Source organism: Salvelinus sp. IW2-2015, linkage group LG4q.2, assembly GCF_002910315.2.
Source record: "Salvelinus sp. IW2-2015 linkage group LG4q.2, ASM291031v2, whole genome shotgun sequence".
In the NCBI taxonomy this organism is placed as follows: domain Eukaryota; kingdom Metazoa; phylum Chordata; class Actinopteri; order Salmoniformes; family Salmonidae; genus Salvelinus; species Salvelinus sp. IW2-2015.
The window spans coordinates 28,765,362-28,790,910 of NC_036843.1; the positions used below are offsets into that span (position 1 = coordinate 28,765,362).

Sequence of the window (25,549 nt, forward strand, 5' to 3'; positions counted from 1 at the left end):
AGTCGACATGATGAAGCAGAAAAAACGTGGAGGGCGTACAACGAATTGTAGCCTGTTCCTCGACATTACTGTTCGCATTACCCAGGGCGACATTGCGCATGTGTGCCATTGGTCGGAGCAGGCAGCAATTCTGTGGGCTGTCTCCTTCCCCGTGAGGTGGCAGGACTATCTCTCACCTCGCCCCTGGAAGTGGGGCGACGCTTGTGCCAGGCAGACTGGCATCACGCCTGGAAACCAGGGTGGTCCAACCTGGTGCTGGACCCGGCCTCCATCGTAGTTTTGGTCGCTTTCTTAGCCCCCTAAGGTCAATGTCCACGCTCCGTGGGAATCGAATTAGCATAATAAAACAATTGTCACTTTTGATGATGGTGTTTTCCCGTTAATGGAACATTCACGCTTATAGCCTACTGCGCTCATATCCTACTGCCATGTGCACATTGCTGCGCTAATAATGTGAATAAATTGCCTAATACTTTATCAACATGTAAAGCTAAACGTACTGATCTGATTGTGTAAAAAAGTTGTTTTGATGCTAGTGGTTGTATTAATTTGGGACCGCATCCCACAGTACATGTSGACAGTTCTTTCAATATCCTCAATATTCACCTCGGATTTGGTTAAGGACGCGCGCAGTTGCGTAGCCAAAGTGTCTGTCTTCACTTGCATCCTGTGAGTGAGAGGTGCTTCGGAGCGTGCAGAACTCAYAGGAGAATGGCACAASGAGAATGGCACAACGCAGCACTCCGGGCCAAGGGCACAAAGGCCACTGGCCGCAAAAGGCATGGAATTTTTTAGGGTGCATAACGGCCACACAAAGGGGATGCCTTCGTGAAATTTGAGGCATTATCAAGGGCTTGTCAAATTGGGAATGAGAGACTGAAGAAGTGAAGAAGTGTGTACAGCCTGCGCAAAAAAACAAAGCAGAGCTCATGCCTTTCAAGCCTTTTTTCAAATTATCACTGGAGTCGCATCATACAGCCTTACAATTTATTAAAACTCTAAACATATAGCCCAACGTTTGTAGAACAACTAAAGTTACATTTAATTAAGCATATAGGAGTACCTATTTCATTGTTAACCGCTCAACACAGATTAGCCGCATGTGCACACTCCCTCAAATCTTTTGGAGAAAATATCCTTTCTATTTTATTCACCTCAGTTCAATTGTATTCTTCATACTATAAAATAATATACAGTAATTCTAAGGAATTCGAAGCAAATCTTGTCTGCTAAATGAACTAGTGTAGCCCACAGCCATTTGACAGATCAGAACCAAACATGAGGATAATTCAGGGTATGCTATTCTGTTCTTCTGAAATAGACTACATTTTCTTCATATCATGCTTCTTTAGAAGTGTCTAAAATAAATAATGGATTTATTGTGACGGTGTAGGCTATTTTACATGGATTTATTCAACATTTTAAAATGTAGATGTTCCAAAGGCTATGTGTGGAATTAATTAACGGTCAATTACCGTGAGACCGACAGTTATTTGCTTGACAATTCCGTGACTGCCACAACCCTCGTCAGACCATGAAACATCCTGAAAATTGGTCTTCTCACAAAATCGTCTGTAGTGTCCAAATGGTTTGGCCTATAAAATCATTATACCCATTTATGGAAAGGTCATACTGTCCCGAACACAATGGCTTTGCTCTACGACCCCCACAAGCATMTTGGGACTCGTCTGAAGTTGGTACAGCCGACCTGCCAACTTCTGTAGAATCCAAAACAGTTTTGGCTACACACTAAAGGTGAGACTCTCAAAAATAAACACGTCAGTTGTTTTGCTCTACGACACCCACCGGCCTCATAAGACTAGTCTAAAGGTCCCCCGGTAACAGTTGAAAATATTAATGGAAGTCTACAGTATATGGAGACTGTTTAGTGACAAAAATAAGGGGTTAAATACATGTAAAAAATAATATATTATGTTTCCTGATCTTTCTTATATCTCTCAGATATAGGATAGTCACTTCAGAATAAACTTCCATTATAAATGTTTTGAGGGGACTATCTGCTGTTCCATGTAGTGAATCTGTTATTCAATGATATTCAATATGTTATTATGGTAAGTATATTAACTATATTTTTACATTTGAAGTCGGAAGTTTACATACACTTAAGTTGGAGTCATTAAAACTTGTTTTTAAACCACTCCACAAATTTCTTGTAAACAAACTATAGTTTTGGCAAGTCGGTTAGGATATCTACTTTGTGCATGACACAAGTAATTTTTCCAACAATTGTTTACAGACAGATTATTTCACTTATAATTCACTGCATCACAATTCCAGTGGGTCAGAAGTTTACATACACTAAGTTGACTGTGCCTTTAAACAGCTTGGACAATTCCAGAAAATGATGGCATGGCTTTAGAAGCTTCTGATAGGCTAATAGACAACATTTGAGTCAATTGGAGGTGTACCTGTGGATGTATTTCAAGGCCTACCTTCAAACTCAATGCCTCTTTGTTTGATATCATGGGGAAATCAAAAGAAATCAGCCAAGGCAGCTCAGCAAGGAAGAAGCCATTGCTCCAAAACCGCCATACAATTTCCAGACCACGGTTTGCAACTGCACATGGGGACAAAGATTGTACTTTTTGGAGAAATGTCCTCTGGTCTGATGAAACAAAAATAGAACTATTTGGCCGTAATGACCATCGTTATGTTTAGAGGGAAAAGGGGGAAGTTGCAAGCTGAAGAACACCATCCCAACTGTGAAGCACGGGGGTGGCAGCATCATGTTGTGGAGGTGCTTTGCTGCAGGAGGGACTGGTGCACTTCACAAAATAGATGGCATCATGAGGCAGGAACATTTTGAGGATATATTGAAGCAATATCTCAAGACATCCGTCAGGAAGATAAAGCTTGGTCGCAAATGGGTCTTCCAAATGGACAATGACCCCAAGCAYACTTCCAAAGTTGTGGCAAAATGGCTTAAGGACAACACATTCAAGGTATTGGAGTGGCCATCACAAAGCTCTGMCCTCAATCMCATAGAAAATGTGTGGGCAGAACTGGAAAAGCATGTGTGAGCAAGGAGACCTAAAAACCTGACTCAGTTACACCAGCTCTGTCAGGAGGAATCGTCCAAAATTCACCTGACTTATTGTGGGAAGGTTGTGGAAGGCTACAAGAAAAATTTGACCCAAGTTAAACAATTTAATGGCAATGCTACCAAATACTAATTGAGTGTATCTAAACTTCTGACCCACTGGGAATGTGATGAAATAAATAAAAGCTGAAATAAATCATTCTCTCTACTATTATTCTGACATTTCACATTCTTAAAATAAAGTGTTGATCCTAACTGACCTAAGACAGGGAATTTTTACTAGGATTAAATGTCAGGAATTGTGAAAAACTGAGTTGAAATGTATTTGGCTAAGGTGTATGTAAACTTCCGACTTCAACTGTATATACTTCATTGGGTATTAAAATTGCAAATCAAATAGCAAAATGATCCTTGGTTTGATCTGCTTAAAACTATTCCCTATAGTTTAGTAGAACCGCCGGCTTAGACAGGGCTTAGACTATTTAGTGCSAAAAAAGGGGTTAAATACATGCAAAAAATAATACAAACGTTTCCTGATCTTATATCTCTCAGAGCCCCCCTYCACCTGCTCAGACAGGGCTTGAACTCTTATAGGTTAGAGTACTTATTGCACCAGCAAATTTAAGAATAACTAATTGTTTGTGATTTGGAAACTTAAAAGAATAAGTACAAACTTCAGCACACAACGTCCAGGGGGTGTACATGTTCTACCACTTTGGGACAGTTTAGTTGGCGGAACGTAAGACAGCCTTGTTTTCCAATTGTTTGTTTGAGTAGCCTGAATCATTCCTGTTCACACCGAGGTGTASAGTGGAATAATTGAAAGGATGAATCCGAGCCTCAAGCTTATCACCTGTGGAAGGCTTCCAGCGAGGTGGGGATTTCATTGGCCTTGTCAGGCGTCATTGTAGATGCTTCAACAGAAGTCGCGAGAGTGCGACTCCCCATAGTATTTTTTACAGAAGTTGAATGACTGAAAGGGAACCTTTAGATATGTGGACAGATGGATGAGTCACATAGCTAATAAGTTCTCTGGAGAGAGTTTGCACTTTCCTATGTGATAATTACATTTTCTTGTCTTCAGAGTGAAACACAGAGTTGTTGCAACCATCAGCGAGATGACTGAACACATTTTGTTTTATTATTATCCCAAACCTTAACCCCTCAGAATGAATGCCTTAACCCCTCAGAATGAATGCCTTAACCCCTCAGAATGAATGCCTTTTCTTAACTGTCAAGGGGAGTTTCGGTTTCACTTTTGCACAGTTTGACTGATGTCATACGCCGTTTTAATTACGGAATATACCCCAAAATATTCCGTAATTGAAACGGCCACACTGTGTATACAGCAACAGGTACGGCCCCAAAGTGCATCATTAATACGGTCCCACAGTGCATATCTCTGTTGCTGCAGTTTTGCACTGGGATTGCATTTTCTTTGGTGTGTGAGATTGGTATGTAGAGTGTACTGGAAATTAACACTACCGTGCAGTTATCATTGGAATAGCAGGTTTAGAGTGTGATGGTATTTCATCTCCTATCAATTAATAAAATCTTTGTTATTGGTTTAAAATGTGTGTAATTATCATCACCAGTGGTATCTGTCTTATGGAATTCCTTTAAGGGGAGAGGGGGAATACAAAACAGTTTTACTAACAGAAAACAGAGTCACATGACGACGCCTCAAGACAGAAACACAGACAAACGGACAGAGAGACAGACAAACGGACAGAAAGACAGACAAACGGACAGAGAGACAGACAAACGGACAGAGAGACAGACAAAAACAGACGAGTGCAGAACAGAAAGAGAGAAACGATGTCGCAATAGGCAATGTTGACCCTAAAGATAGGTGCGGAACTCAAAGTGACCGGAAGACAAAGCAGCCCAGTTAGTCTAAATGGAGGGTTAGGGGTCAAGGGTCAGACACACATGATGGAGCCAATTAGAGTGCATGCTTTGAAGGGATGGAGGTCACCGGGAGGTGACCCGGAAGAGGATGGGTTAAGGTTGAGTTAGCCACTACTGTTAATGTATGCCACAAAATGACTGCAACTCAAAAGAGGAAAGCATATATACATTTGAGGCAATAAAATAATCTTTATGTCATCTTCATTGAAACCAATTTAAATGCAGAATGGCTTGACAAGGAAGGGGGAGCGGTTTAGGAGGAAAATAAGGTAGGTAGTGAACGAAGGGAGGAGGGGAGGTTAAAAAGATATCATTCTTAATTCACAACTCTCTTCAGTTAGATGTTATGGCTGCCTGCTTGAGGCCCAAAAAGTTGATGACAAGAAAATATTTTGTTGCCTTTTTATTTGCTTTGATTATCAAAACATGGGAATGTTCTAAAAAGCCTCATGGCAACAAAGGCTCTAAAAGAGATGAGCAATMATTTTTTTCAACCACCGAAAATTCATGCTGCACATGATGAGGCGAGAAAACAGGCATGTCGTATTTCAGATACTTGGCAGACAGATGAAGACAACGACTCAAATACAAATACAAAACAAACACAAACCGGAAGCCAAGAGAACCGAACATATAAAACAGACCACCACATATAAAAGAGACCCGCACATACAAAACGTCAAACGAAAGTATTCAAAMTAAAAACATCCCCCACATGCTTCACTCACGAAAATGACGGATAATAAATATCGAGACCACGTAGCATGCAGCTGTCCACGTCAACTGATGTCGGGGTTAGAATGGTGTGAATTTCTGTGTAAACATATGATGATTGGATGACCGGGGCCCTGATGATATCTGTCCTCAGAGACCTGGAGAGCTCAGAGGCTACAGTAGAGATCAGACATGGGCTCTTTAGCACTGCTATCTCTCATAGGAACTTTGGGAGGAATTGGAGGTGACCTCTCAGAGGACGATGATCAGGTAGTGCTGATAACACCTTGGCTTGAGCAGTGTGAACCGTCTCTCAGTCGTCTGTCACTTGAGCAATGCCAGGTGATGTACCTGAGATACATTAAGGCACTTGACTTCTTATTGGCCTCATTTAGAGCAACAAATAAAAGCATCTATAGGGCACCTGAGGTGGGTGTCCCTGCCATACTAAACAGCCAGTACCTGAGGTGGGTGTCCCTGCCATACTAAACAGCCAGTACCTGAGGTGGGTTGTCCCTGCACACTAAAACAGCCAGTACCTGAGTGGAGTTGTTCCCTGCAATACAAAACAGCCAGGTACCTGAGGTGGGTGCCCTAGCCATTCCAAACAAGCCAGCAGTACTTGAGTGGGTGTCCCTGCCATACTAAACAGCCAGTACCTGAGGTGGGTGTCCCTGCAATACTAAACAGCAGTACCTGAGGTGGTGTGCCCTCGCAAACTAAACAGACAGTACTGAGGTGGGTTCCTGCCATACTAACAGCCAGTACCTGAGGTGGGTGTCCCTGCCATACTAAACAGCCAGTACTGAGGTGGGTGTCCCTGCCATACTAAACAGCCAGTACCTGAGGTGGGTGCCCTGCCATACTAAACAGCCAGTACCTGAGGTGGGGTCCCTGCCAACTAAACAGCCAGTACCTGAGGGTGGGTGTCCCTGCCATACTAAACAGCCAGTACCTGAGGTGGGTGTCCCTGCCTACTAAACAGCCAGTACTGAGGTGGTGTCCCTGCCATACTTAACAAGCCAGTACCTGAGGTGGGTGTCCCTGCATACTAAACAGCCAGTACCTGAGGTGGGTCCCGCCATACTAAACAGCCGTACCTGAGTGGGTGTCCTGCCATACTAAACAGCCAGTACCTGAGTGGGTGTCCTGCCATACTAAACAGCCAGTACCTGAGGTGGGTGTCCCTGCCATACTAAACAGCCAGACTGAGGTGGGTGTTCCATTGCTGCCATACTAACAGCAGTACCTGAGGTGGTGTCCTGCCATATTAAAACCAGTACTGCGGTGGGTGTCCCTGCCATATTAAACAAAATGTGTGTTGTGGTGTTGTGGTACACACAGTCCATATTGGTGATGTGGTACACACAGTTCCATATTGGTGAGTGTTACAGCACAGTTCCATATTGGATGGTGGTACACACAGTTCCATATTGGTGATGTGTGTTACACACAGTTCCATATTGGTGTGATGTGGTACACCACAGTTCCATATTGGTGTTGTTGGTACACACAGTTCCATATTGGTGTTGTGGTAGCACACAGTTCCATATTTGGTGTTGTGGTACACACAGTCAGATGTTAACACATTATTGGTGATGTCGTGGTCAACACAGTCATATTGGTGATGTGGTCACACAGTCCATATGGTGTTGTGGTACAGCACAGTTCCATATTGGGTAATGTGGTACACACAGTTCCATATTGGTGTTGTGGTACACACCAGCTTCCATATTGGTGATGTGGTAAAACACACCAGTTCCATATGGGGATGTGGTACACACTCAGTTCCATATTGGTGATGTGGTACACGACAGTTCCATATTGGTGATGTGGTACACACAGTTCCATATTGTGTGTGGTACACACTAGTTCCATATTGGTGTGTGGTACACACAGTTTCCATATTTGGTGATGTGGTAACACAGTTCCATATTGGTGATTGTGGTACACAATTCATATTGGTGTGTGTTCACAGTCATATTGGTGATGGTGGTACACACAGTTCCATATTGGTGATTGGTAACAACACAGTTCCATATTGGTGATTGTGGTACAGCATCAGTTCCATATTGGTTGATGTGGTACGATCACGTTTTCCATATTGGTGATGTGGTACACACAGTTCATATTGGTGATTGTGGGTAACCGACACGTTCCATGATTGGTGATGTGGTACACACAGTTCCATATTGGTGATGGTGGTACACACGTTTCCCAGTTCAATCGTTGGTGTTGTGATGAGGTCCACACAAGTTCCATATTGGTGATGTGGTACACCACAGTTCCATATTGGTGATGTGGTACCAACACAGTTCCATATTGGTATGATGTGTTGGTACAATCACAGTTCCATGATTGTGACTGTTACACACAGTTCCATATTGGTGATGTGGTACACACAGTTCCATATTGGTGATGTGGTACACACAGTTCCATATTGGTGATGTGGTACACACAGTTCTGGGACAGAGAGCTGGCTTTTCAGATTTTATCCAAACAAAACAAGGCAAATCCCAAGTTCTCTCAAAAAGCTCAGAGGAACATGATTTGGAAAGTCTAAGTTAGCTCAGTATTGTATTTTTTTAAATATTTGGTTTGGAAAATAACAGCAGGATAACATGTTCACCTTGAAGCAAAAAAAAACAATAAAACAACATCACAGAAATTCGATGATATCTCTCCTCTATTACATGTTTTACAGTGCAAGCCTCTTAATATGGAAATATTTAAAAATGAAATMCAAACACACATAAATGAGCCAAAACTTGAATTCCTGCTAGATATCTAATCACTCAGTAATTTCACTGAAAGCAAATCTTTAAGAAGAGAATCTCAAAATGTATCATGAGTCAAAATGCAAGTCAGGACAGTGCCACATGGATAGAGCACTGGACCCAAACACGGTATGATACATTTTGAAGCATCAACACAGAGAACATGGCACATCTTCACACTAACTGTGTCTTTTTTTTCTCTCTCTCATTCAACGCTGAGAGGACTACATTTGCATGTGTTTTGGTGACCATGTTAACCACTTCAGACGACCCCATGGGCAAGTGTAAATCATCAAACGAATATGTTTTATAGTGTTTTTGAAAGCAAAATATTTGATTTCATAATATGAATAGTCCATGACAGATTTAACTATTTTCCACTTTGCTATGTATTATGTTTTCTGTAATTCAGTCAGATTTAACGTAACACATATCCAGTCTTGCCATAATTTGTCCTTTGGGTTTCTATCTTTGGAAGTTACACTTTGTGTGTCCATGGGGTTACGATGCTTTATAGGATGCAGTGCTTGATCCTCAGGTGTGCATGGAGTGAGAGATAGAGCAGCGTGAGAGCAAGCAGAGGGAAACTAACCTAGCCCACCTGCACGGCCAGAGTCGCACTCCTCCAGGTCCTCGTCGTCACTGGAACACTCTGCCGAAGACACCATGTCATCTGTCGTCTGCTTCATGGGTCAAACACATGGGGGAAGAACAAAATAAGATACACAAAAGAAAGGAGAAACAGAAACACAGGTTCAAACACACGGACACAGACAGGAAGTGGACAAAAACACACAGACGAATAAGATAATTAGTTTCAATATTACGTTTTTTCCCCTATTTGATAGAACAATGAGGTCAGAGAACAACGACATGTATAAAATAGAAAATATGACATTTCATACACAATCTTACATTTCCTATTGCCTTACTAGAAAATTTTCGGTATTAAAGGTAAAACATACGTAAAGGACTTTTAAATGTAAAGTTTTCCCTTGAGTTCATATCCAGGCACATTAGAAAAACAAAAGCGAAACTCCTCTCTGAAATGAATGCATTATACTGTGGAGTGTAGTTATTAATCATTATACTGTGCAGTGTAGTACTTCATCATTATACTGCACAGTGTAATATTCATCATTATACTGTACAGTATAGTATTCATCATTATACTGTACAGTGTAGTACTTCATCATTATACTGCACAGTGTAATATTCATCATTATACTGTACAGTTGGTAGTATTTCATCACTATATACTGTACAGCGTGTGTGTTGGTGTGGTGTTTGTGTGTGGGGTGCACGTGAGCTTAGAGTCTTATGATATTACGATGGGTTGATATGTGTGGCGTATGTTGTGTGAACACTGAGCGGTTGTGGATTTCGGTGTTCAGTTGTATACTGTACCAGTGTAGGGTCGATGGGGTATAGTTAGCATTGTAGTATCTATCACTGTAGCAGGTGTCAGTACTTAACTGGTGATAAGGGGTACATTGGTAGTTATTCCATATCATCAATCACCTGAAGTCGCACCCAGGCCGTCTGTCAGCTACGGTGGGGACGGTTGGGTCATATACTGCAGCCTGTTGTGTAGCTTTCAGTCGTATGTAGTCACGAGGGCTACATTCACCCATGCGTGTCAGTACTCATTCAACCCCAGCCAACCTATAGCCTGGTATCAGATACGTAGTATTCTCCATTATAAGTACAAAGTAAGTGACTTCATCATTTTACTGTACCGGTGTAGTATCAATCATATACTGTACGGTTGTTTGATCTCCCCGAGCGGACTGCCCAGGCTCTTCTTTCACTCTTTACTTCCGTCAGGGTAGGGAAAACTTCTGCTGTTCTCTTTATCAAAGCTTTATTCTTTCACAACCGCCCGCCGATTGAATTATCCCTGGACGACTCTCCTTCCATCACGGTTGTTACTCGGTTGTTAACCCGGGTCCAATTCGCTCCTGCACCACTCTGCCCCCATCAATACTACATTACCCTGTCTAATAGTATGCATTGATTTAGCATTGCTATAAGATCAATGGCTTATTGAGCAGGACGAGGGCTGGCTCGATCATTGATAACTCTCCTTCACTCCATCTCTGATTTATCTCTCCTCTCCCTCGCTCGCGATGAACTCGTTTTTCAGCCTCTGACGTGTCTTATAGGTGGAGATTAGGGAGGGGATAATATAAGCGTTGTCATGGGAGCAGCTTTATGACATTGATAAACATCAGGGGAGTAATGGAGTCAATTCAGTGGTTCATCAATGTGTACCGTACAGTGTAGGCCCCATATATACATGCTGGGTGGACGGAAATGAAAACCCACACACAACACACACACACACAACACACACACCACACACACACACACACACCACACACACACACACACACACACACACACACACACACACACACACACACACACACACACACACACCACACACACACACACACACCACACACACACACACACACAACACACACACACAGCTAGCGAGAGGAGATCTACACAGGGCAGGAGAAGCTAGAGCGTGTGTGTGGTGGGGGTTACATACAACAACCACACACACCAAGCTCTATAAAAAAGGCACTCATTTTAATCTTATTTCTCTTGATATTCAAATAGAGTTCTAAGTAAAAACAAATAATTTGAATATTTTTTGAATACCTCTCAGAAAACCAAATAATATTTCAGAGGTATTATATTATGCAAGTTTATTTGAAAAAGAAAAAATAAATATTTTTTTCATGCAGAAAATGCATTTATGAAGAACCTAAAACTACAACAGTACTAGTATGAATTAGTCTAAAATACTATGCATCATTCAGCACTTAGTTTGGACGGCTCTTAGATGTGAATCTTAATATAGCCTATAGCCTAGAATCTTAATACACGGGGATTGGGCAATCACTCTCAACATTAGGCGTAGACCACTTTTGCAGCTTTCAAAGATGCACTAACAAATATATGAGTGACACAAGGTAATACAATCAAAATCCTACTCTCTTGAATGTGCAGGGCTTGGCAACTATTACAGATTACAAAGGTAAACCCAGCAGTTGACTGCACAGTGACACAAGCCTTCCGATGAGCTAAAGGCCTTCTATGCTCACTTCGGGCAAGCAACACTGACCATGGATAAGAGGCACCAGCTGTTCAGGTCGACTGTGTGATCACACTCTCCGTAGCCGATGGTGTGAGTCAGACCTGTAGACAAGTTACATTACACAGACTACAGGGCCAGACACGTTACAGGACGCGTACATTGATTGCGCTGACAGCTGGCAAGTGTTTCACTGACATCTTCCAACTCTCCCTGACCAGTATCCTAATACCTACATAGTTGTTTGTTGTGTTTGTTATGATTTTACTTCACTGTAGGAGATAGAGCACAAGCTTTTCGCTCACCCACATAACATATGCTAATACACCACATGGCAAAGTATTGTGGACACGTGGTCGCTCAAACATCTCATTCCACAAACCATGGGCATTAATATGGAGTTGGTCCACCCGTTGCTGCTATCACAGCTTCCATCTTCTGGGAAGGCTTTCCACTAGATGTTGGAACCATTTGCTGTGTGGACGTGCGTTGCCTTCAGCCAACATGGGCGTCTATGCTAACTATGGTTAAATGGTAACACAGAATCGTCTAGAATGTATTGTACGCTATAGCATTAAGATTTCCCTTCACTGGGAGTAAGCTACCTAGCCCAAACCATGAAAACAGCCCCAGACCCAATATGTTCTCCACCTAACTTTACAGTTGGCACTATGCCTTGGGGCAGGTAGCGTTCTCCTGGCATCAGCCAAACCCAGATTCATCCGTTGGACTGCCAATTGGTGAAACGTGATTCATCACTCCAGAGAACACGTTTCCACTGCTCCAGAGTCCAATGGGGGGTGAACTTTACACCACTCCAGCCAACGCTTGGCACATTGTGAACTTAGGCTGTTCGTCCATGGAAACCCATTTCATGAAGCTGCCAATGGAAAGTTATTGTGCTGACGCAGCTTCCAGAGACAGTTAGGGGTAGGGTTTCCATTTCAGAATAGGAACACKTACAGTTGACCTKGACAGCTCTAGCAGAGCATACATTTGACAAACTGACTTGTTGGAAAGGTGGCATCCTATGAYGGTGCCACGTTGAAAGTTACTGAGCTCTTCAGTAAGGYCATTCTACTGCCAATGTTTGTCTATTGAGATTTCATGGCTGTGTGCTTGATTTTATACACCTGTCAGCAAAGGGTGTGGCTGAAATAGCTGAATCCACTCATGTGAAGGAGTGTCCACATACTGCTGTATATATAGTGTATCGGTACAAAACATAATATATAATGTATGTATTTTGTAATTTTTCGGTTTATAGTAAAAAGCATTTTAATGCACACAGATGAGTAAGCAGGATTGGGGGGATCCACACTTGAGTGCTGCCAAATACAGGCCCTCAGTAAATATCAAATGATTCATTGAATATATATTTATTGTGGAAAAAGACTGCTTGCCATCGTTCAGAGGGAGTATATTGCAGATGCGAAAAGCAATGAGAAAAGTAATTGACTGATTCCGGGTAAAAATGTGTCATTATCTCCGATTTCGCAGCCAAATGGCTGAGAATGACAGTGTTTAATGTCATAAACAACCCAATGCTGCAGGCTCCCTCTAGTCCCTTTCACAGAGTTAGGAGTAATGCCATGGCTGTCTGCAAGCTCACTTATACACACCACAGTATATAGGGATATTTCTCTTAGACGCATTAGGCTGAACCTAAAATCAATGGAGTCTGTAATTGTAAAATTATACCTCTTTTCTAGGAGTCCAGCCATGGGATGCAATGGTCTATTTTTGTATGTGTCAGCGTTAGATACACACACACATTCCTGTGTAAACCAGTGGAAAAATCTACATGTGCCTGAAGCGGCTGCGTCTAGTGTCAGGCATAATGTAACCCTCATTAGAGGAGAATGGTGCCAATAATCCCAACATGTCACCTGGGGACAATGCGTGGAAAGGAATTGTATTAGTTATATTTCCATTGAGACAAAGGTCCGTTTTTTTTTTGAGAGCGTCCCGCATATCACAATTTACTGAATACAATATAATACAAATATACAATCACATTCCTCATCAAAGTGGTCCCCAATCAACATTTTGAACWGCCGCGAGGCACCAGAACATCAAGTTGTAGTGAACTCCCCCACACGCCTTACAATTTCCTGAAATTCTACACATTTTGCCATGCGGCGGAGAGAACATCCTGCAATTTTATAACACATTTCATGTAATTCCACTCATGTTGCCATGGGGCACAGATATTTTTATGTAATTTTTTAAAAACAGTTTTACAGCTGATTAATTATGGCTGCAATCCCGTTAACGGGATGATATGACGACARCCAGTGAAAGTGCAGGGCGCCAAATTCAAACAACAGAAATCTCATAATTAAAATTCCTCAAATATTTTAAAGGTAATCTTGTTGTTAATCCCACCAAAGTGTCCGATTTCAAATAGGCTTTACAGCGAAAGCACCACAAACGATTATGTTTGGTCACCGCAAAATCACAGAAAAACACAGCAATTTTTCCAGCCAAAGACAGGAGTCACAAAAAGCAGAAATAGAGATAAAATGAATCACTAACCTTTGATGATCTTCATCAGATGTTTTGGAGATCTGTCTGTCTGTCTGTCTGTCTGTCTGTCTGTCTGTCTGTCTGTCTGTCTGTCTGTCTGTCTGTGTCTACAGTACAGGATAATGGCTAAGCCAAAGCCCTGTCTCAAGAGGAAAGGAAGGAAGGAAGGAAGGTCGCACACCTGATTCAACCTGTTAATGAACACTATAATAAAACGTATGGAATTTTAACAATATAATATGGCATTAAACCAGAATAAAAAAACATGTAAGGTTCTACAAAGAACATATGAGATTGAGACATTTTCTTTGTAGAACCATTCACCGTAAAGGTTATATAAATAGTCCTAAAAAGGGTTATTTATACATTTAGCCCCAAAAATGGTTATAAACATAGCGTAACCCTTTTATGGTGCAATATAGAACCTTTTTTTAATGGTTCTACACAGGTTCCATTTAGAACCTTCATGTTTCTTTATAGAACCTTCAAAAAAAGGTTCCATGCAGAACCAAAAAGGCTTCCGCTATCGTTACAAGCCAAAGAACCCTTACTAGGCACTATATAGAACCATTTGTTTTTGGTGTGTATTAGACAGGGTCTGTGCTGGTGGACTAGACACATTATTCAGTACAGTCCACTATTTGTACCACTATGATCAACTTGCTTTGTGCATTGAGTTTAACAAATACACACAAAATATAAATAAAACACATTCACAGGTACCACACCAGCCACACACACACACACACACACAACACAACACACACACACACACACACACACACACACACACACACACACACACACACACACACACCACACACACACACACACCACACACACACACACACACACACACACACACACAACACACACACACACCTCTAAATCAGCTCATGCTGCCTGCCACTGATATCCACGCCAAGCTGCATCAACCGCTGGCAGCCCTGTAGGCTCCACCCCTGAGTCAGGTTCCATCCTGTGTGTCTGTTATATACTGATGGTTGCAGGCTGTCCTCAAGCCCTCTTAGCTCCCGAAAGACCAGCTTCAAAGCGCACACACACCGCACACACACACACACACACACACACACACACACACACACACCACACACACACAACCACACACACACACCACACACACACACACCACACACACACACACACACACACACACACACACACACACCACGTCCTTCATAGTCATGTTTGCTTAGTCCAAACTAAGGCCCACACACACTGAAGCCCTTCCTTCAGACCTCCTTCACTACAGCCTGGGGAACAGACATAAAAGGGACGAAAGCTTTCTACAGCCATCTGCATGAGTACTGTACAACAGAAATTACAGATGGCTCTTTTATAGCTGTATCACAGGACACTATTCTGATTGGTGTCTGACCAATATCCCCAAGGTTAACTGACCCCCCCCCCACACACACACACACACACACACACGCATACTCACACACACACACAAACATACGCGCAGTGAACACACATGCGCCAACACACACACACTCACACTCAAACACACACACTCAAACACACACAAAGACATACACACCACCACACTGCTAACGTCCACCTAGGTGGTGAGAGATGTTATTTGGGGGTATTTCGAGGGTCTGTCTCATTGTCTTTGTAATATGTAATATGCTGTTGTGTGTTTCCTCTCCTGCCTCCCATCAGGGCCGCGGTGCCTATGCTAATTTGCCTAATCAATGCAGGATATTTGCTCTGGCTGGCCGACTTGCTAACTGACAGCTGCTGCTAATCACTGAGGGAGACAGACTGGTAGGGAGAGGGGGAGACAGAGAGAGGGAGGGGGAAGAGAGAGGAAGAGAGAAGGAGGGAGGAAGAGAGAGGAAGAGGGAAGGAGGGAGGAAGAGAGAGTAGTAGGGAGAAAGGGAGACAGAGAGAGGGATGGGGGAAGAAAGAGGAAGAGAGAGGGACAGAATAGAAAGAGTGAAGGAACGAGCTAGGGGAGAGATTGGATCCATTAAGAAGCCAGTAGAATGAAATCCCATGTAAGATTAGATGTATCTAGCTAATAATATGGACGAGAGAGGTAGCTAGCTGTAGAAAATGTTCCCTCATGTAGAATATGTTCCCTAATGTAGAATATGTTCCCTAATGTAGAATATGTTCCCTAATGTAGAATATGTTCCCTAATGTAGAATATGTTTGTAGTGATTTTGATTGACTTTGGTTAAATGTGAAACAAATGCTTCACTGAGGATTTTATTTTGAGTCACAGCCTCTCTGTCCAGACACCTGCTCCTACATACCTAATGCAGACTCATGTATCCTAGCATAATCACTGCCAGGGGACGATGGACAGCTTTGGCAGGAGGGTGAATTGTGTCTGTCTAGAAACTGGCCTTTCCTCATTTGGGCAAAAAATCCATCCTCCACCCTCKCTCCTCTGTCCTCTTTCCTCAGTGACCCGGTCGAGGAGATATCAATTCATTAGTATGTGAACGGAMGAGGCTCCACCCCTCCTCGATAGGATATTAACACAGTGCATTCTGAAAGTGTTCAGATCCCTTGACTTTTTCCACATTTTGTTATGTTACAGCCTTATTCTAAAAATGGATTCAATAATTTTTTCCATCAATCTACACACAATACCTCAGTGACAAAGCGAAAACACGTTTTTAGAACATTTTGCAAATGTATTCAAGAAAATCTAAAACAGAAATACCTTATTTACGTATGAATTCAGACCCTTTGTTGTGAGACTCGAAATTGAGCTCAGGTGCATCCTGTTTCTATTGATCATCCTTGAGATRTTTCTACAACTTGTTTGGAGTCCACCTGTGGTAAATTTAATTGATYGGACATGATTTGGAAATGCACACGCCTGTCTATATAAGGTCCAAAAGTTGACAGTGCGTGTCAGAGCAGAAACCAAGTCATTAGGTCGAAGGAATTGTCCGTGGAATTCCCGAGACAGGCTTGTGTTGAGACATAGATCTGGGGAAGGGCACCAAAAAATTCCTGTACCATTAAAGGTCCCCAAGAACACAGTGGCCTCCATCATTCTTAAATGGAAGAAGTTTGGAATCACCAAGACTCTTCCTAGAGCTGGCAGTCTGGCCAAATTGTGGTCACTCTGACAGAACTCCAGCGTTCCTCTGTGGAGATGGGAGAACCGCCCAGAAGGACAACAATCTCTGCAGCACTTCACCAACCAGGCCTTTACGGTAGAATGACCAGAMGGAAGCCACTCCTCAGGAAAAGTCAAATGACATCCCACTTGGAGTTTGCCAAAAGACACCTCTCAGACCATGAGAAATGTTCTGGTCTGATGAAACTAAGATTGAACTCTTTGGCCTGAATGCCAAGTGTCACATCTGGAGGAAACCTGGCACCATCCCTATGGTGAAGAATGGTGGTGGCAGCATCATGCTGTGGGGATGGTTTTAGGTGCCGGGACTGGGAGGCTAGCCAGGATCGAGGGAATATGAATGGCGCAAAGTACAGAGAGATCCTTGATGAAAACCTGCTCCAGAGCGCTGAGGACCTCAGACTATGGTGAAGGTTCACCTTCCAACAGCACAACGACCCTAAGCACACAGTCAAGAAAATGCAGTAGTGGCTTCGGGAAAAGTCTCTGAATGTCTTGAGTGGCCCAGCCAGAGCAGACTTGAATCTCTGGAGAGACTTGAAAATAGCTGTGCAGCGACGCTCCCCATCCAACCTGACAGAGCATCATGCTGTGGAGATGTTTTTCAGTGGCAGGGACTGGGAGACTGGTCAGGATCGAGGGAAAGATAAGCGAAGCAAAGTACAGAGATCATTGATGAAACCTGCTCCAGAGCGCGGTTCACCTTCCAACAGGACAATGATAATCTCTGGAGAGACCTGTGCAGTGATGTTCTCCATCTAACCTGACAAAGCTTGAGATGATCTGCAGAGGAGAATGGGAGAAGCCCCCAAATACAGGTGTCCAAGCTGGTAGCGTCATACCAAGAAGACTAGAGGCTGTAATCACTGCCAAAGGTGTCTTCAACCAAGCAAATCAAATCAAAATCAAATCAAGTTTTTTTATATAGCCCTTCGTACATCAGCTAATATCTCGAAGTGCTGTACAGAAACCCAGCCTAAAACCCCAAACGCAAGCAATGCAGGTGTAGAAGCACGGTGGCTAGGAAAAACTCCCTAGAAAGGCCAAAACCTAGGAAGAAACCTAGAGAGGAACCAGGCTATGAGGGGTGGCCAGTCCTCTTCTGGGTGTGCCGGGTGGAGATTATAACAGAACTATGCCAAGATGTTCAAAATATTCATAAGTGACAAGCATGGTCAAATAATAATCATGAATAATTTTCAGTTGGCTTTTCATAGCCGATCATTAAGAGTTGAAAATAGCAGGTCTGGGACAGGTGGGTTCCATAACCGCAGGCAGAACAGTTGAAACTGGAAAAGCAGCAAGGCCAGGTGGACTGGGGACAAGCACTGAGTTAAAGAGTCTGAATACTGATTTAATGTGATATTTTTTAAAATGTATTTATTATAAATTTGCAAACTATTTTAGCTTTGTCATTATGGGGTTTTGTGTGTAATGATGAAGGGGGGAAATTTAATCAATTTTTGAAAAAAGCTGTAACTTTAAAAAGTGTGGAAAAAGTCAAGGGGTTTGAATAATTTCCGAATGCACTGTATGTATCCTACCTCGTCCTTCATGGAAGAGTTCTGAAATTTCCACACCTGCTTTGAATTAGCTTTTTTTTGGTCAAGGAGAAAAGCATATACAACTTTCAAAAATAATATGCTATTTGTTCGTTTTATCTATGAATGCATTGCACAGCTTACTTCATATTTTTTTTATCACTTTACATATTTATTTTGGGATTAACCCTGTAAATGTAATTTGCCTGATGTGGAAGTGGAGACGGAGTCTCATTTCATACAAGCACTTTTCTTCCACGTTCCCTCTCCTCCCGCCTCTTGTTTACCTTTAACCTTTTTCAAATGAGTAGACGGAGAAGTTGCAGGAGAGAGATGCAGGAGACAGACGAGGAGGAGGTCATGAAGCAAGAGGGGGAGGGATGCGAGAGAGACGGAGGAGGGGAGGATGAGAGGTGCAGGAGGAGACGAGAGAGATGCAGAGAGAGGACGGAGGAGAGATGCAGGAGAGAGGATGAGGAGAGAGACGGAGGAGAGATGGGAGGAGACGGAGGAGAGAGACGGAGGAGAGAGGACGGAGGAGGAGATCGGAGAGAGGGCTTCTGTGAAATGAATCCCTGGCTCGTAGTTGATACAGGTGTGGTTTGACAGTCTGATGTATTGGTGTGTTGAATACCTTCCTGTTGGGTCTGTTGGGGCAGGGACAGGGACGGTGGTGTGAACCCTACCTCCATGGTGGGTTCTGCTGGGGACAGGGACAGGGACAGGGAAGGTGGTTGTGAACCTACCTCCATGGTGGGTTCTGCTGGGACAGGAAGGACAGGCGGACAGGGAGGTGGTGTGAACCCTACCTCCTGGTGGGTTCTGCTGGGGACAGGGACAGGTGGTGTGAAGTCTACCTCCCTGGTGGGTTCTGGTGGGGACAGGGTTGGTGTTTAGCCTACCTCCCTGTGGGTTCTGCTGGGAGACAGGGACAGGTGGTGTGAAACCTACCTCCTGGTGGTTCTGCTGGGACAGGACGGGACAGGGATGGTGTGTACCTACCTCCCTGTTGGTTTCTGCTGGGACAGGACAGGTGCGTTGTGTAGCCTACCTCCCTGCTGGTCTCTGGGGACAGGGAAGGGTGGTGTGAGCACTACCTCCCTGGTGGGTTCTGCTGGGGACAGGGACAGGGGTGTGTAAGCCTACCTCCTGGTGGTCTCTGCTGGGGACAGGGACAGGGGTGGTGTTAAGACTACCTCCCTGTTTGGTTCTGCTTGGTTGGTGTTTAGCCTACCTCCCTGTTGGTCTCTGGGGAAGGGACAGTGTCAAACCAAAAACCTACCATACCAAAAAACGTGGATAGATGGCAGCATTTGTGCAAAACTGAAAGTGCAAACCACCACATTCAACCACGGCAAGGTGACTGGGAACGTGGTCGAATGCACATAGTGCAGTTATGCCCTCCGTAAGGCAATCAAACAAAACATCAGTACATTAATCAGTACAGTAATTCAGCGGCTCAGACACAAGAACCATGTGTCAGGGACTCCAGACACTCATGGTTAACAAAGGGAAAACCATCCACGTCGCGGACACCGACGTCTTGCTCCTGGACAAGCTAAACACCTCCTTCGCCCGCTTTGAGGATAACACAGTGCCACCAATGYGGCCCACTCCCGAGGACTGTGTGCTTTCTTTCTCCGTGGCCGACGTGAGTAGGACATGTAAACGTGCTAACCCTCGCAAGTCTGCCGGCCCAGACGACATTCCTAGCCGCATCCTCAGAGCATGCGCAGACCAGCTGTCTGAAGTATTTCCGGACATATTCAATCTCTCCCTATCCCAGTCTGCTATCCCCACTTGCTTCAAGATATCCACCATTGTTCCTGTACCCAAGAAAGTAAAGGTAACTGAACGAAATAACTATCGCCCCGTAGCACTCACTTCTGTCATCATGAAGTGCTTTGCGAGGCTAGTCAATGATCATATCACCTCCACCTTACCCGGCACCCTAGACCCAATTCAATTGAACAACAGACGATGCATTCACCATCGCAATGCACACTGCCCTATCCCATCTGGACAAGAAGAATATCTGTGTAAGCATGTTCATTGACTAGAGCTCAGCCCTCAACACCATAGTACCCTCCAAGCTCATCATTAAGCTCAGGGCCCTGGGTCTGAACCCTACCCTGTGCAACTGGGTCCTGGACTTCCTGACGAGCCGCTCCCAGGTGGTGAAGGTAGGAAACAACACCTCCACTTCGCTGATCCTCAACACAGGGTSCAACAAGGGTGCGTGCTCAGCCCCCTCMTGTASTCCYTGTTCACCCATGACTGYGTGGCCATGCACGCCTTCAACTCAATCATCAMRTTTGCAKACTTGATGAGTGGTAATCAGTGGTARGCCTGATTACCAACAATGACGAGACAGCCTACAGGGAGGAGGTGAGGGCCCTGGCRGAGTGGAGCCAGGAAAATAACCTCTCCCTYAACATCAACAAAATGAAGGAGMTGATCTTGGACTTCAGGAGACAGCAGAGGGAACACACCCCCATCCACATCGACRAGACCACAGTGGAGAAGGTGAAAAGCTTCAAGTTCCTCGGCGTACACATCACTGACCATCTGAAATGGTCCACCCACACAGACAGTGTGGTGAAGAACTGACAACAGCTCCTCTTCAACCGCAGGAGGCTGAATAAATGTGGCTTTTACAGATGCACCCTTGAAAGCATCTTGTCAGGCTGTATCACCGCCTGGGTACGGAAATTGCACCGCCCCCAACCGCTGGGCTCTCCAGAGGGTGATGCGGTCTGCCCAATTCATCACCGGTGGCACACTGCCTGCCCTCCAAGACACCTACAGCACCCAATGTCACAGGAAGGCCAAAAAGATCATCAAGGACATCAACCACCCGAGCCACGGCCTGTTTACTCCGCTACCATCCAGAAGGTGAGGTCAGTACAGGTCCATCAAAGCTGGGACCGAGAGACTAAGGACATCAGGACATCAGACTGCTAAATAGCCATCACTTGCCAGCCGACACCCAGTACCCTGCCCTGAACTTAGTCACTGTCACTAGCCGGCTACTACCTGGTTACTCAACCCTGCACCTTAGAGGCTGCTGCCCTATGTACATAGACATGGAATCACTGATCACTTTAATATTGTTTACATACTGTTTTACTCATTTCATATGGATATACTGTATTCTAGTGTATTCTAGTCAATGGCACTCTGATATTGCTCATCCTAATATTTATATATTTCTTAATTCCATTATTTTACTTTTAGATGTGTGTATTGTTGTGAATTGTTAGATGCTACTGCACTGTTGGAGGGAGGAAAACAAGCATTTCACTACACCCGCAATAACATCTGCTAAATATGTGTAAGTGTATAACGGTCATCGTTGCATGAAGAAGGATCGGACCAAAGCGCAGCGTGGTAAGTGTTCATGATATGTATTAACACTGAACACTAGAACAAAATAACAAAGTGAGAAACAAAACCGAAACAGTCCTGTCAGGTGCAGAAAACACTAAACAGAAAATAACCACCCACAAAACACAGGTGGGAAAGAGCTACCTAAGTATGGTTCCCAATCAGAGACAACGATAGACAGCTGTCCCTGATTGAGAACCATACCCGCCCAAAACAAAGAAATCCAAAACATAAAAAAATGAACATAGAATGCCCACCCAAATCACACCCTGACTAAACCAAAATAGAGACATAAAAAGCTCTCTCAGGTCAGGGCGTGACAAAGTGACCAATAATATCTGCTAAATATGTGTATGTGACCAATAACATCTACTAAATATGTGTATGTGACCAATAATATCTGCTAAATATGTGTATGTGACCAATAACATCTACTAAATATGTGTATGTGACCAATAACATCTGCTAAACATGTGTATGTGACCAATAACATCTGTTAAATATGTGTATGTGACCAATAACATCTGTTAAATATGTGTATGTGACCAATAACATCTTGCTAATATGGATGTTACCAATAACGTTCATTTGATTTGATATACAATTCTGCCTTATATGCAGCCTCTATTTGGGGGGCCATCAGTTCCGATATGGTTGCACAGATGATTGACTGTCCGTTTTTATTGCCTGGAAGTAAGGGACGTATAGGATTTGAACAACTCCCTTATGGTTTTTACTGTTAGCATCCAGTCCAACAAATAGATATACTATTTTTCGTAACCAATTAATCGGTTGGAAGAGACACAAAAAACAAAACACTTAACACTCAAATCTAAAACAGCAGTAGCAGACACTAAATGCTGCTGACCCTACAATTTAAAAACATCCTGCTTCTGAAGTGAAACGGATTCTACCTGCATATACAGTAGACTTGACTCTGACTCTCACAGTAATTGAATAGGAGGTCAGACATCTCTGCTGGTGTGAGACGGCACAATTAGACTAACACTGTCATGAATAACCAGAGTCGAGGATTTAGACCCATTACCAGAGACGAAGACCATTATAAAGCTGACAACAACCCCGGGCCTAAACATGCAATTATRCACGGCTACTAGAGGCAGACGGGGGAGAAAAGGGAACTCAGGTTCACAGAGGCTTCTGACTTCACAGCTTTCAGCAAGTGATCAGAGAGGAGGACCGTTGGGAGAAATGTGGAAAAGACATTTGGGGTCTGGGCGAAAGAAAACAGCACTCGGGCCTAAAGGAATCAAGTTCTGCAACTGACCTGTGGTGTTATCCTACGCCTCTTGACTCTGTCATTTGAGAATTGTGATTTTGGCTGAACACAGGGAAGAGTGGATGGGGTTATTGTGAAGAGGGATAGTAGATGGTGACTTCCTCCCATTCACGTCGACTCAATGAATGTTGGCGAATGGTGGATAAGACGTGAATCTTTTCAAAGTGCAACTCTTATGCATCTTCCGATGTGCTTTCGTTGCTGAATTAATTCTAGCACAAATGCTTTCATAGGCTGCAGGATAGAGAATGTTAAAGAATGGATGCTCTTTAGTCCAAAAATCACTCTCTCAACTTCCAAAACAACTGCTAATATCCAGTTTTACAACTCTGAAAACAAAGCCATTTTGTCATACTCTACATGCTATTCCAGCCTAGCTCAGCTCCATCACTCAGATCCCTATACATCAGCTGTGTGGTGATGTGGAGTCCAGACGGCAGAAATACCCAGAGATCCTGGTTTAAAATAGGAATAAACAGTAAGGAAATAACGCAGGCGTTCTTTTGTCTTTTTTTTGTTCCATCATTTTGAAATGCAAAGAGAAAGGCCATCATGTATTATTCCAGCCCATGTGCAATTTAGGTTTTGGCCACTAGATGGCAGCAGTGTTTGTAAAGTTGTAGACTGATCCAATGAACCATTTTATTTCTGTTTCAAAATTTTGTCAAGACTGCACAAATGTGCCTATTGTGCGGGTGTAAAGGGATCGAGGTAATTTATACATGTACTGTAGGTAGTGGGTAAAGTGTCTAGCATAGATAATAAACACAGTAGAAGCAATGTAAAAAAATATAATGTATGTGAAGCTCACTGCTCAGACACATTGACCAAACATGAAACAGATCAACAGAGACTGAATTGGCATTCCTATGCTTATGTCTGAGTGCCAGACGCCTGACAAACACAAACTCTTCATGTAGCAAGAGGAAGCAGACGTTCAGAGCAGTTTGTAGAAGTAGAAAGAAATACCCAGAATCTTAATTTCCACCAAGTCTGTATATCTTTAAATGTGTTAACCCATTCTACATTTACATCTCTCAGAAGTAGAAAAACATAACAGAGAGAACTGTTTAAAACTGCTGTGGAATCGTAGGAATCAGCGTTTTAACCAGGCGCACTATAATCGATTAGAACTGCCGCGGGGGAGTTGTGTGTGTGTTTGTGCACAAGCGTGTGTGTATGCGCTTGTATGTTTGTGTGAGAATAAACATCCCTATCTGTCTCTAGCACTAGCCCTACTGGACTCCACGTTCACCACCAGCTGATGTTAGGTCCTGTCGGACTCCACTACCACACAGCTGAGACTAGAGTCCTGTCTGGACCTCACAGCCCACACAGCGTATGATTAGGTCCTGTCTGGACCTCACACCCCACACAGCTGATGATCTAGGTCCTGTCTGGACCTCACACCCCACACAGCTGATGATCTAGGTCCTCTGGACCCACCACCCACACAGCTGATGATCATGGTCCTGTCTGGACCTCACATCACCACACAGCTGATTATGTAGGCCTGTCTGGACCCACATCACCACAGCTGATTATTAGGTCCTGTCTGGATCCCACACCCACACAGCTGATGATCAGGTCCGTCTGGACCCACATCACCACACAGCTGATGATTAGGTCCTGCTGGACTCACAATCACAAACTACAACACTGATGATCTAGTCCTGTCTGTACTCAACCCACCACACAGATGATGATGCTCCTTCTGGACTCCACATCACCACACAGCTGATGATCATCCTGTCTGTACTCACACCACCACACACGCTGATGATCTAGGTCCTGTCTGGAGTCCACATCACCACACAGCTGATGATCTACGTCCCATCTGGACTCAACACCACCACAAGCTGATGATCTAGGTCCTGTCTGGAGTCCACATCACCACCACAGCTGATGATCTATGTCCCGTCTGGCTCCACATCACCACACAGCTGATGATCTAGGTCCTGTCTGGAGCCACATCACCACACAGCTGATGATCTATGTCCCGTCTGGACTCCACATCACCACACAGCTGATGATCTAGGTCCTGTCTGGACTCACACACCACACAGCTGATGATCTACGTCCCGTCTGAC

General features: G+C 43.7%; 1 protein-coding gene across 1 annotated transcript in view; it reads right to left on the reverse strand.

Moving 5' to 3' along the window:
• Positions 1 to 25,549, reverse strand: part of LOC111963095 (neurexin-3a-like) — a 583,289-nt gene that overhangs the window by 29,454 nt on the left and 528,286 nt on the right. Inside the window, exons 16-19 of the mRNA XM_070443314.1 lie at positions 19,824 to 19,883; positions 19,407 to 19,535; positions 11,603 to 11,676; positions 9,065 to 9,146 (exon numbers count right to left, since the gene is read on the reverse strand). Of these exons, the coding sequence (XP_070299415.1) occupies positions 9,065 to 9,146; positions 11,603 to 11,676; positions 19,407 to 19,535; positions 19,824 to 19,883 (345 nt within the window). The remainder of the gene's footprint in view (positions 1 to 9,064; positions 9,147 to 11,602; positions 11,677 to 19,406; positions 19,536 to 19,823; positions 19,884 to 25,549) is intronic.